The 12,557-nt window shown below is 34.9% G+C and overlaps 1 protein-coding gene across 6 annotated transcripts; it reads right to left on the reverse strand.

Moving 5' to 3' along the window:
- Window positions 1-2,556: 2,556 nt before the first annotated feature.
- LOC134841271 (BTB/POZ domain-containing protein KCTD12-like) lies at window positions 2,557-12,261 on the reverse strand. 6 transcript variants are annotated; one of them, XM_063857146.1, is made up of 7 exons: window positions 11,322-12,261; window positions 9,208-9,435; window positions 6,815-6,982; window positions 6,122-6,334; window positions 5,413-5,556; window positions 3,185-3,514; window positions 2,558-2,979 (listed from the first exon to the last, which is right to left on the reverse strand). In XM_063857146.1, the coding sequence occupies exons 3-7, from the start codon at window positions 6,974-6,976 to the stop codon at window positions 2,842-2,844; spliced, it is 987 nt and encodes a 328-aa protein (XP_063713216.1). In that variant the 5' UTR covers window positions 6,977-6,982; window positions 9,208-9,435; window positions 11,322-12,261; the 3' UTR covers window positions 2,558-2,841. The 6 variants fall into 6 exon arrangements, with proteins under 6 accessions (XP_063713221.1, XP_063713216.1, XP_063713219.1 ...); XM_063857149.1 differs by having other exon boundaries at window positions 9,208-9,326; window positions 11,266-12,261; XM_063857148.1 differs by having other exon boundaries at window positions 9,208-9,344; window positions 11,266-12,261.
- Between the last annotated feature and the right edge of the window lie 296 nt (window positions 12,262-12,557).

A 12,557-nucleotide genomic window follows, 5' to 3' on the forward strand; every position in this document is an offset into this window, starting at 1 on the left:
ATATTCATGCTTGCTTTTTTGTCAAATGAGAAAGCAAAGATTGAGCGTCTGTTATCAACGAAACAAAAATCTATTTATTTTTTGGGTTGCAATTTTAAAAAATAATCCATTGAATCACTTTATGTGAAGTTAAGGCATTTAAGTAGTTTTTTGTGAGGGTTGATTTGTTTAGAGCTTTGGAATATTTGTTCGCTTCTGTTCTCTCATCTTCTGTATAGCAGGAACGCAATCAACTGGGCCTGGCGGCCAAGTTTTGGAGGCATTATCATGTCCGATTACCAATTTTTTAAATTGAAACAAAGTTTTTTTCTTTTCATATTTGGTTTCGCAATTGATTCAGTTGTCTGGTTTGAATTAGCCGAAAGGACTTTCTTGAAACATAAATAATTGGTCCGTTTTGTTTGGAAATTGCGACGAATTTTATTCGTTTGTTTCAGTTGAATTTCGAGCGATTACAGCAAGCGAGCAGGCTTAGTAAAGAAAGATGAGCCGTAAAAACTTTAATTTTCCTCCAGTAAACTTATCTTTTGGAGTTTTTAAACGCCTTCGTGGGAAGAAAAACTGAAATAAAAAAGCTAAAAATTGGAAAAAATAAATGTATTAGAAAATTTCTACACAAATTTTTTGGGGATTGATTTTTTTGTTTTCCTTGTTAGCTTTTGACAAAAACTGTTGATCAACTCGCCTACTATATTGTGACAGTCGAATATGCCTAAGTTCTAGGCTTTTTGTCAGATCGTTTTATGAAACGACGCAAAAAAATGGCTCTTATTTGAAAAAAAAAAATGAAAGAAAAGTTTTCATGTATTTATTTTTACACTTGCGAGCGTGCTGTATTATTTGCGAGCGTATCTACCTCACAAATAGAAGCGTTCATTAAAAGTGTTCATTTATTTGTTCATCTGTACCATTGGAAATTTAATAATAATCATAATAATAATAATAATTATTATTATTATTATAAAGGATTAACAATCAAAATAAATGATTGAAGGGGGAAGCCCCCTATTTCAGTAGTTCGCGACAATATGTGCAAGAACAGCATATTCTCCAACTGCATGGTTTGTTCGCATCATAGCACAAGTGGAAAAACTCCCAGAAGTGTTCAAGTAACCTTCAGTCCTGAACTCCACAACGTCGATGGCTGCTGGAATATTGTTTACAGTTCGACATGTCCGGTAGAAGAAGTTTTCTCTTTCAATTTCGTATTTCATTTGGTAACTGGAAATGTTTTGCTGACCGGAGAAAATTGAATTCGAGATTTACATCAACAGTGGCAGGCCAATCAATCTTGCAAAAACCGTTCAAGATTTTTGACAGCAGTACTATGTCCAAGATTTGCAGATATAGAGAAAGCGGCAGATTTGTAGTCGTAGTACCAATCAAATGAGATGATCCATTTGCATGCTCGTTTTTTAACAAGCTCAATGGTTTGTCATCGACCGATTGGCAAACCAGGCATTGCTACCGTAAGTTAAAATTGGCAAGACCAAAGATTTATAGAGTTTCAATATCTCTTGTCTGCTTTATTCGTGGACCGTGTTGGTGATTTATAAAGCGTCCGTGGTTGAGTAGTTGGAGCAGGAGACCCAAAATATATAGGTCGCAGATAGAATCCGAGACTAAGCCGAAATTTTACTAATTCAATGCCTATTTCTACTTTTTCATTTTGCACTTTATAGAACTGCTTTTTTGTCATGTTCTCGCTATTGTTTTGTCGTGTTCTCGCTATCCTTGTTCCTTCTGTAAATTTGCTGTTATAAAAATCAGAAATTTACTGTTAAGAGTTATTTTATGAACATTGGATATATTTTAGTATCGGAAGTCTTGCGAAGCTTCGCGGAACCTCCTATCACTTTTCTCAGCTTTATTACATTTGCAAAATCAAATCTTGATTCGAAATCTGACTGTAGTTCGCTTGTGCATGCAAAGTGCAGCGTCACCGCTGTCATTATTTTATTATTATTATTGTTCCGACTTTCGATACGAAAGTAACGGAATATTAGTGCTCGGGGTGGGTTTTTTTTTTCAGACAAATTTCGACTTTTTAACTAGCCATTTTTGACGGAAATTTTTTATATCATTCAAAATTTATTTTTCCCTGAGCTCAAATTTGAAAAGATATTTCACCTGTGATCATTTTTCATAAAGTTATGGGGGCTTAAAGATTGCCATTTTGGCCAATTTGAGACAATTAACGCGCGATATATTTCGCGCTATTAACGCGTAAGCGGAGAGTTAATCCGTCTTAGAAATCGTTTCAAATTGGTTAAAAGAAGCTTATTTGCCATAATTGATTTGTTACAGGGAGCGAAATCTATCTTTTTGTACTTAATATGGCGTGTGGGGGGATGATTTTAATAAAAATTTCAAATTTTAGAAAAAAAATTGCATTTTGTTTTTTCTTACATTTAATTTTTTAATGTTATTACTGCTCCATAAAACCTTAAAAGGCAGTCGGAACATTCAGGGCTGATACGAGCAGTCTTGTTATTATTATAACTTTTCAACCAAAAGATTGAAGGGTGTGAACAGTTAAAGCAAAAGCTGGCAAATGTCCAAGAACAGCTATCGAGTTCATTATAGGAGCTTGGGAAGTATTGCCGGAAAAAGTTTATAATACTGGTTTTTATCTTATAGTAGATGTAGACTCTGTTTTCCGCCCTAAATGGTTTCTATCAATACTTTATTATCATGTTTTTTTTTGAAACACGGATATTGTGAATTGGAAATGAGTGAACTTTTCAATCAATTTGGATTTAATTATTTATTTTACACATCTACTGCATTAATATTTTAATTGAAATTGTTTGTTTTAAATTGTTTGTTCCATAGAATACTTCAATTGGATCCGGATCTCTGGAATATGAACTCGTTGTAATGCAACCATCGGTTCTCCTCCGATTCTTGTTCCGGATTTCCAGATTGGTTCATACCGTTGGCAGCTGTTGCGCACGAAGCGCTCATTGTGAAGCCGCCCTGAAACATGAACTGCTTATGACTGGAAGTCCAAAATATCGAGGATTCTGGGTCATACCTGTCATTGGCTTGATTTATTTTCAGCCTGATTTGGTATGATTTCGGTTCCATCTAGATAGCAATATTACTCAAGTTGTTTTTGTTTTACTTTTAAATACTTTTGTATATGTTTTAAATTGAGTGTGTGTTGTCTGTTGTATTTTACCTGTTGTAGCATGTCGAACGCCTGTTCTAGGAAGTTGTGTTTGAGGAAAAATCTGCTCGTGTACCTGTCGCCCTGTCCTCTATCTGGATCACGTGACTCATTCAGAGTTTCTTTAAACACCTCGCGACACAAACTCACTTTGCCACACACAATTATTCTCATCAGTTTGCGGAATTGGACGTCGGCCATTCCGTCTCTGCCGAACGCAAACGTGCCTCGGTATCCGAGAGTGATGAACCCGTCGCTGCTGTCGCCAGTCGAACCGACACCACCGCCTTGATTCGTATCATACATAGATTGGTTGCTGTTGTTTCCTGCAACTTTGCCGCCCTATAATCATTTTTGTAAGAGCTGATCTGATTTCTATCATTTCGAAAATGCATAGCTATAGTAGACGTCTTTTTCGCACTTTCGCTTAAAAGAATTATATGTTGTTTAAAGTCCCTCCCATCGTGATCGAGGTTCAATAAAAGTTCAGTAAAAGTTTTCCGCTCGCGTTTTCCGGCCTGGGTTTTTTGTCCTATCAGAACGTTTTAAAGTCACGAGTTGATAAATTGGCTTTCAAAATGAATTTAGAGAGGAAAATATAGGTTATAGGTTAGTTAAAATATTTATAAATAGATCACTAATTTTATGTCTCCTCTCGTCAGAAAAAAGCTCAGAAATGATTCAATTATTTTTGTCAAGTTCGAAAATTCTGGTGAATATTTTTTTCTTGTAACATCTCGTCTTCAACCCATGACGAGCTCAACAAACGAATCAGCCGAGAATAATTTGCATAGCTCTTTGAGGATATTTTTTTGATACAGAGCAGTGCTCTAAGAAAATTCCCTTAATGAGTTCTCTTCATAAAATATGTTTGGTCTTTTTAATCCTTTGTATGCCCTACTGAAGCAAAATTAACTGAAGTCGAATGAAATAATAGCTAATTTGCAGTTTTTTACAGATGAAGTCTCATTCTCTGAAATTTGGGGTTGGGCTATCATTGTTTTGTAGCGGACAATTGAACGGGTAAATTAATTTTGTGCTCCTGTCATTTTGATTGCTTTCACTTTTCCAAACTTCTCCTGTAATTTTGAATTCCTAACTCAATTTTCAACATCCGGTGTTTAGTCTGAAGTATTTTAGAGTTCATTTAACGAATTCTGGTCTCTAAGCGGTTTGGATATAGGAAAAAAAGTACTTAAGGGCAGGTTATATTGAGTATAAATCGGAAAAGTCTGGGCTTTTTGGCGCTAAGTCCATTCAGTTTAAAGGTCCCAGAGGCGTTAGAAGTTGTCAATTAGTGAATAATTCAGCTCCGATTAGTTCCACCATTCGAAGATAACTTCAGCTATCTTGAACTTTTATCTGGAGTGAGTAGTTCGTATGGTATCAGAAAAGAGCTTTATGATTTTCGCAACTAATTTTTTAAAGCTAAAAATAGCAATTTTATCAATTAAATAAGTTCCCGCAGCGCTTTCCCGAACGTTTCAGCGACAAATTGTTAAGGGTGCACATTTTAGAGCTTGTTTAGAACTTAATGAAACCAATTTAGCATTGAAATTTTGATTGAAGGAAAAATATCTAGCTTTAAAAGAAGCTGAGATGAAGTTTTTAAAAGCCTTAAATCTTTTTTTAATCAATTTGTATTATTTTGGATGCAGAATAGCAATCCTTTGTTGAGCCATTTTAATTTAGTGCATCTTAAAGTTACGTGAAAATCCCTTAAGGGGAACTTGACATTTAAGTTGTGCCACTAAATCTCCTAAAAGGTGATTGACACTGGTACTGAGATTGTGACAAGATAAGGAAATGGAATTTATGTCACATCATTGAAATGATTTCTATGTTAAGTACGTTTCAACTTCGTCTGTTTTTTTTCTGCGCATTTTTAATGAGAAAAAGTCATAATCTGTTCGTCTCGGACACTAAATCCCTGTCAAAGTCAACATAGTGTCTTAAGCAGTTGTTTTTGTGTATCATTTAATCAGGCCAAATTCCTAATCCCTCCAGAATTTTACATTTCCGGTTGCGAAAATATAGGTCTTTGTTGAGGATAATCCAAAAAGGAATCGACTGTTCGGCTTGATATGAACTTAATATGAAAACAGCGATGGCAGATGCAATGTATAGGCGGTTAGTAGAGCTTTGAGGCTGTATAAATCGCTGTTTTTTTGTCTTTTTTCATTTAGTTTTCAGCGGCTAAAAAATGTTCTTGGTAAAATAAAAAACAGTTGTGATCGTACCTTATTGCTTGCCTCGTGTTGCTGTGTCCCTCCCCGACTTTGTGCACCCCCGGTGGACTGGTCCTTTTCCCTATTCGCCCCTCCTCCCCTCGCCCGTCTGATGCTCTCAACGAGTCCAGGCAGTCGGTAGTAATCGGCTTCGACCTGATCAAACGACTCATATTGTGCAATTAACGTATCGCAAATCAGGTGATGTCAAGACAAGATATGAATTTTTTTGTTTTTTTTAAATTGTTTTTTCTTTGTAATTGCAACAAATAGGTGTCCAAAGTGTGATCGGCTTTCTGAGGCTTTATGGTTCATTTAATTATTTTCCATTTTCTCCATTAATTTCGGGCGATCTGTCGTGAAAAAAAAACTTTTCAATGGAGTCTAATTATGAAAATTTTTCAGATATTAAGAGAAGATGTCAACTTTGTCAAACTATGCCATCAGATGGTAGCAGCATCTTATGTAGCAGCTCAAATAGTTTTCGTCCATGACAGGAAATGATTTCATTGGATCTTTCATGTGTACCTACCAGTGATGTAGGATTAAATGAACAGTATGAGTTTTCATCTGAAACTTCAAAATATTCACATGAGGAAATTAAGTCGTGAAAAATTTTTAAAAAAATCAAATTTTGTTCATCAAAATTTTCAAATTTTTGTGGAAATGTTTTTTTATTGCTTTTGACAATTTTAAGTTTTTTAATGGAAATCACTGGTACCTGTAGCCTGTCCTTTTCAGGAAACTCCTCTGGCAAGACTAGTTTGGTGTTGCGCAAGTAATCAAGGATGAACCGGAACAGATGTCCGTCTCTGTCCAGGAAGTACCTGCCCCTCGTGTCTCTCAGAGGGGGTGTCTTGCTCTTTCCAGAGAAGATGATTCCCAGCAGTGAAGTGTTCTCTCGGGTTAGAGTGGACAAAGCTGTCGTGTACACCTAGAGTCAAAAAGTTTGATTTTATTTGCTCTAATCGATTGCATGAACAATTAATTGCAATCTGGGTTTTTGATATTGTTAGAGCTTTTCTTAATGTCTTTTGAGAGGTGCTTTTTTTGAGGTTCTCTAAATAAGAAGTAGGCTCTCCAAAAAGGTACCAGTTTTCCGGGCTCTAATCTACGCCCGTTGCACACATACACACATTAAAAGTTTTTGGTTTTCATTTTACTCGACATCAGAAAACTTATGCCGGCATTTTTCCTTTCCACGTTAGAAGTGGTGTCTTACATATTTTCATGGCTAAATATGCGGTATAACCTTATAAGGTATGTTGCACAAATGTGAATTTAATTTGTTCATCTGGCTAAACTTCAGCTGTACATTTTGAGAACAACTCTGAAAGTAATTTTTGAAACGAAATGGAAAATAAATTGTGCTGAAAGTAGAAAAAGTCCCATTTTGATTTTTTATTGACGTTACCTGTCCTCCGACGTTGAGCTCAACTACAGATGGGAACTGAGTTCCAGCAATGTCCAATGTCTCGCCAGTCGTCTCGTCCTTGTTTGGATTTGGCGCCGCTGATTCGGACTCGGACCCGTTATGACTGGCCGACGACTTGGATCTATCTTCCTCTAAACCCATTCTTCTCTAAACATCAAGGTGAAGTTTTTGATGTTAGAATCGGTTTTTAATTACCATAAGTAAAGGAATTAAAAGTAATGGGGAGCGGTGGTGAAGTGGCTACGTCTCCGCCTCTCGAACGAAAGGTCGGATGATCGAGGCCCACCAGGATCCATTCTCGTTGCTTGAGGGCATATAAAGTAGCCATAAGATTGCATGTACATCTTAACCAGGGGTATAACAGCGTTTCTCCGTCAAAAGCTGAACAGCTCGTATGATCGTCGTTTCCCTTGTGATTAAATCGTCTAAAAATTATCCTGCTCGGGTCGACCCCGCTACATGTATGGGTTGCTTGGCATTTCAGTTTTTTTACTTGAGTAATTGGACGGGTGTCGTCTTTTTTTGCAACAAAGATATTTTGACTCCACTTTTTATCCCATTCACTTTTACCCTTTGCATGTTTCACTCCACAAAATACATCACCCTACTTAAATCTGATTAGTAGCAAATAATTCGATCCCTTCATTAAGAATACAGAAATTGACTCTTCCGACTTTCGATAATTTCGTGATAATTGAGTAAAAAAATGAATTAATTCAAAAGTTGATTGGTTTATTGTTAAAGACAAGTGGTTTTAAACCCAGGGTTTGAATGATGCAAGACTTTGAAGATTTACTTGTTTCCTGTCTGTCGAATAATTTTTAGATCGCTCTGTATAAAGAAAGAGCGAATTGATTTTTCCTTGTCCCACTCAACTTGAAGTATCAAATACACAGTTTTGTTTTTCATTAGTTGAAATGATGAAGTTGAGTTTGTCGACATGATGATACTTTAAAAGTGAAATCTTCCTGAGAAATCCAATCGTAATTGCGAATGCGACATCTCGTTTTTAATATTGAGAATGCTAAATTGAAGTTGATACCCTTTAATATTGAGAAAAACTTGGACAAGGCAGGGATGGCGCCAAAATTTCTTCATATCCTGAAAAATTGGATTTGATTTTATCATTCGCGAGCGGTATTCTAATATGAACAGCGGCATAAATACCCGTTTAACGCCAGCGAAAATTGATATTTTTGCAACTTTTTATTTGATCTTTGACTCCTAAATTTGTCTTAATTTTCAAAATTTTTATGAGAGTCGTTTGCTTTCAGAACAATTAAGTCAAATTAAAGCGAAAATTATCTTGTTTTTTTTTGTCAGTTAAGTTCTCCAATTTCAGTTAAAATGCTTCATAATTGCTATTTGAAGTAACATTTATTACTTACTCTTTGCTGTAAAAAGCTGTGATCTCAAATAAGATGGAGAAAAATGAAAGATATTCAAATATATTCAAATTTAATGAGAAAATTAGTATTAACTAAAATAAATGTGTAAATTACACATTTTTCTCGGAAGTTTAAATGTTAGTTCAAGCAATAGGTAAAATTGCTTCAGACTGTCACCAAATGGTAAATCTGAAGCAAAAAGGATGAAAAACTGTTAAGGTCTGATATGAATTCGGCTATAAATCAGCGTGTCAGTTAATGAAAAAAGAAACGGAGTTCAAATTTTTGAGGCTGGAAGAAATAATAGTATGGGAGAGCAGAGAAGACTTATTGGTAATATAGGGATTAGACTTCGATTTTGTTTTGGCTTATAAACTGCCTCCGGCTTATAAAATTTGAAATTTCCGGCCTCCCCTTGGTCTTTTAAGATTATTTTTTCTCCATGTCTAACGACGCTGGTCAAAATATGAGAAATTTTTGTGAAATAATTGTAAAAGAAACAGGGAATAGGTCCAATGAGATCAGTACGCTTTGTAAAAAATAATCAAGGAAAAAATTGGCGGAATCAATTATCACTTTTTTTTCTAATAAGCGAGTAGTAAAGTTTATTCGAACAAATCGATTTTATATTAAAATACAGAATGGCCGAAATATTAAAGCATTGATATACATAAAAAAAGAACAAGTGAGTTTAGAGTCTTGAAAATGCAAGTCTTGTAGAAGGTACTATCTTTGAAAATACCCTTTGCCTATTTCGTTGTTCTTTGACGCATGCTGATTTTGAAAGCAAAATTCAGCAATGTCTCAAAAAGTTACTAATGAACCATTTCGTAAGTAGTATAAACCTCTGAGATTGCTTAAAAAATTAGCCCTTTGAGCATTCTCCTTGTGTGAGCTCTGAATAAAAATGTAATGTTCAGCTTTGAAATCTGAAGTCCTGATTGAAACGAGAGAAAGGAAGCGACTTTTAATTCAGTGTCTTACCTTATTTCAACTACGCTGATTAATTCGGTAGTCAGAACAAAGAATGTGTCGTTTTTCTTCTTCGCTTGTGAAAGTAACTGCAGATATATTTCTACCAGCAAGTGGGTAAAATAGCCTGCCTTAGAAAAGAGAGGCTACTGTTAAAAGAACACGCGTAAGGTGATGTTAGTAGTAGCAGGGAATGAATTAAAGGGTTAATCCTGCGACGATCAGCAAGAAATGATTGCTCTAATTTGCACGCAAAAGAAACCTGAACCCAACCTAACCCCAGAATTTATGTCTTCTTTCTCTGTAAAAAGCCCTTTTTTCCAAAAAAAAATACCTCGACCTTCTTTATGTGTATATTTCATGTAAAGTTTATTACATTTGCGCGATGTTTTATTGCAGATTTTATGTTACCACTCGTCTAATTTGTGTAAAATAGGGTCCAGGTTTTTTTATTGCCAGACATTTGGGTGCAACGTAATAGAACCGATTGATTCCAAGAAATCAACTTCTATTTTTCAAGAACTTCACTATTATTATTAAATATAAACATTTTTTGCTCAAACTATTGAAAATGGGGAGGAACTTGTATTCGGGTGTGTTTTAATTTTTTTGTTGGTTTTCCACGCAAAATCAGGTACTATAAATAAGCGGAATGGATCGAGTGATGTATCAAATTCAAGCCCTTTCAGTTATCATTTGAACGACATTCAATTGAGTTTCCAAAAAAAATTCTCAAAGTTGAGAAAAACCGGCTTACAATTTTTTGAGTTTTAGTACAATTTCGAGCGAGTAAAGCGATCTAGTAACGTTTGTTATATAAAAATATTGGCAATTTAGGCTGAAAAACTTGATTTCACTACAAAGCGTTTTGACAGCGTCATTAAGCCATTTCTCTGCAAAAAATAAGGAACAATTTTTCATAGGAAAACTTAGGAAAGAGTTTTTTTTATTCATTTACTCGTTTATTTATTTTTTCAAGACAAATATAGTATAATATGCTGAATTCACTACACATTTTTATAGTTCTATAATCCCACCACGCAGAAGAAACGACGTTAATTTGAAGGTAAAAAGTTTTTTTTTGTAGTTTACGAATGTGTTCGCAGCATTCTGTGCTACTTGCACAGCAACCGGCTAGCCTTGTTTTTCTTTTTTTTGTTCTCGCAAATTCAGGTACCACAAAAAATCATCGGATTAGTAGAATGATTTATCATATTGAAGCCCTTTCTGTCGAGATTCGAACAATATGTCGAGAAAAACCAGTTTGAATTTTTCGATTTTAGGTCGAATTTCAAGCTAATAAGGTGAGCGTGCAGGCTTACCATGGCTTATTTATGCTTGATTTAAGCCGTGAAAACTTGATAACCTGAGTTTTTCTTGAGTAAATTTAGAAATTGGAGTTTTTAAGCGCCAATTTGGGAATCACTAATTTCAAAATTCTGCAAAAAAAAAATATTTTTGAACAGTTTGAATTTTTCACGATTTTTTCTTATCATTTTTCGAGTCGATTTTGTTCAAAAACTGTTTTGCTATTGGACTATTGACTACTATGACTAACGGATATGCCTAAGTTTTCTTTTTTTTCGTTCAGATGTTTTTATCGCATCACGTAGGAAAAACGGCAGTAAATTGAAAAAACTTTTTTTACGTATTTTGTAAGACTATGGCCATCCCTGTTTTTCGAAAGTAGCGTGAAGCTCCACTTCACCTGTGCTCGAGTATATGATATGATTTATGAAAAAGAGAGGCGGGGCTGAAATTGTAAACACAAGCAAAGAGCGACAAGCAAAAAAAAAGAAATTGCAGAAATTAGTGTGATAGAGGGACTACGGATACGCGGATTTTTTTTCCCAGAGTTTTTTTAATTTCAAATTGCGATTGGATTTTTTTGAAACTCAAAATTTATGAAAAAGACTGGTCGGAACATTTTTATATACTTGCACAGCAACCGATTAGTTTCAATTTTTTACGGTATTATTGAGTAGACAAAACGGGTGTTTAAATAAAAATACGACACGGTTATCCTGTTATTTGGTTAAGTTAATTGATAGTTTATTGCCGCTCTGTTACCTGATAAATCAAGTTGTCGGAGAAAACGTCAATTTTATGTGTGCAATTCAATAAACGGAGGTTGGAATCTGGAATGAATTTTCAGATAGTCACGATGAACAAAAATAGGTTAGCGGTGTTTTTGTGACAAAGTAAAAGGCTGGATTGGATATGAACTGTTTGATTGGTTTAAAATAGTTTGAAGGTGAATGAATTTAAGGTCGAGGGTTGATAAGTTCAGGTTTGATGAATTGAAATTATGGGTGTTCGGTACTAACAATAGCTTCGTATTTTTGTGAAGTTAAAACTTGAAACTGGGTTGAACGCAAAAATTGTGCAGATGAAATTAAGTCGGAGACTTTAAGAGGGATTAGCATAAATTCACTTAACTCAAGTCAGGTGGGCGGGGTAACTAGAAGGGCTTTGCGTGAACTAACTCAATTCATTTAGCACGGTGCTGCACGCAAAGCACAAAAAATGTTTCGATTTATTTCTACACTAAATATTCCTTCGAATAATAAATTGTAGTAGCAATAAGTACAGAATGCAACAGGCTTTGTAGAAAAAATAAATTTATCTACGTCAATTTGGACACGTCAAAAATCGAGGACTGATATTTATTTGCCCTTTCAAAGATTTTTTGAAAGAAGTGTTTTAATCTAAGACGTTGGTTTTCAAACACTCGAAGAAAAAGCCTTTTAAGTGCTTGTTTGTTTTCAGCGAGCGATTTTATTCGCAGGGACAAATCGTCTCCTAAAAGAAAAACAAAACACTAGAAAAGGTATCTTTTACTGATATACATTTTTTGCAACGTTAGCCTTTCATCTCGATTCATAAAATATCTGATCCATTTTAACTGGAATTTTTAAACACCTGCAATGGTTAGAATTAGTAATGAGCATAGCCGGAAAATCAACAGTAATTTATAACCTCCGTCAGGTTATTGGATTTCTATCTTAGAGTTATTTTTCTACACGATACTGGTAATTGTACATACAATTTCAATGCTCTTTTTCTAAAAGGAAGACATTTTAGCAAGAAATTTACAATTCATTGACGGAAAGTCATTGTGTTTTCCCCTTGTATCAAAGAGGGAGTAGTCTTTGACAAAAAAAAAACAAAGCAATTGTGGCGTCAAACATCAAAACATAATTTAGTATCTCTGCTTTCTTAAGTTCAGTTTCTTACTTGGTCATAGATGCATGGCGATATCACATTTTATAGTGCAAAAGTCGAATTTCTATCTTAGGGTTATTTTTCTACATGATACTGGTAATTGTACATACAATTTCAATGCTCTTTTTCTAAAAGGA

Source organism: Symsagittifera roscoffensis, chromosome 3 (assembly GCF_963678635.1).
Source record: "Symsagittifera roscoffensis chromosome 3, txSymRosc1.1, whole genome shotgun sequence".
Lineage (NCBI taxonomy): Eukaryota > Metazoa > Xenacoelomorpha > Acoela > Convolutidae > Symsagittifera > Symsagittifera roscoffensis.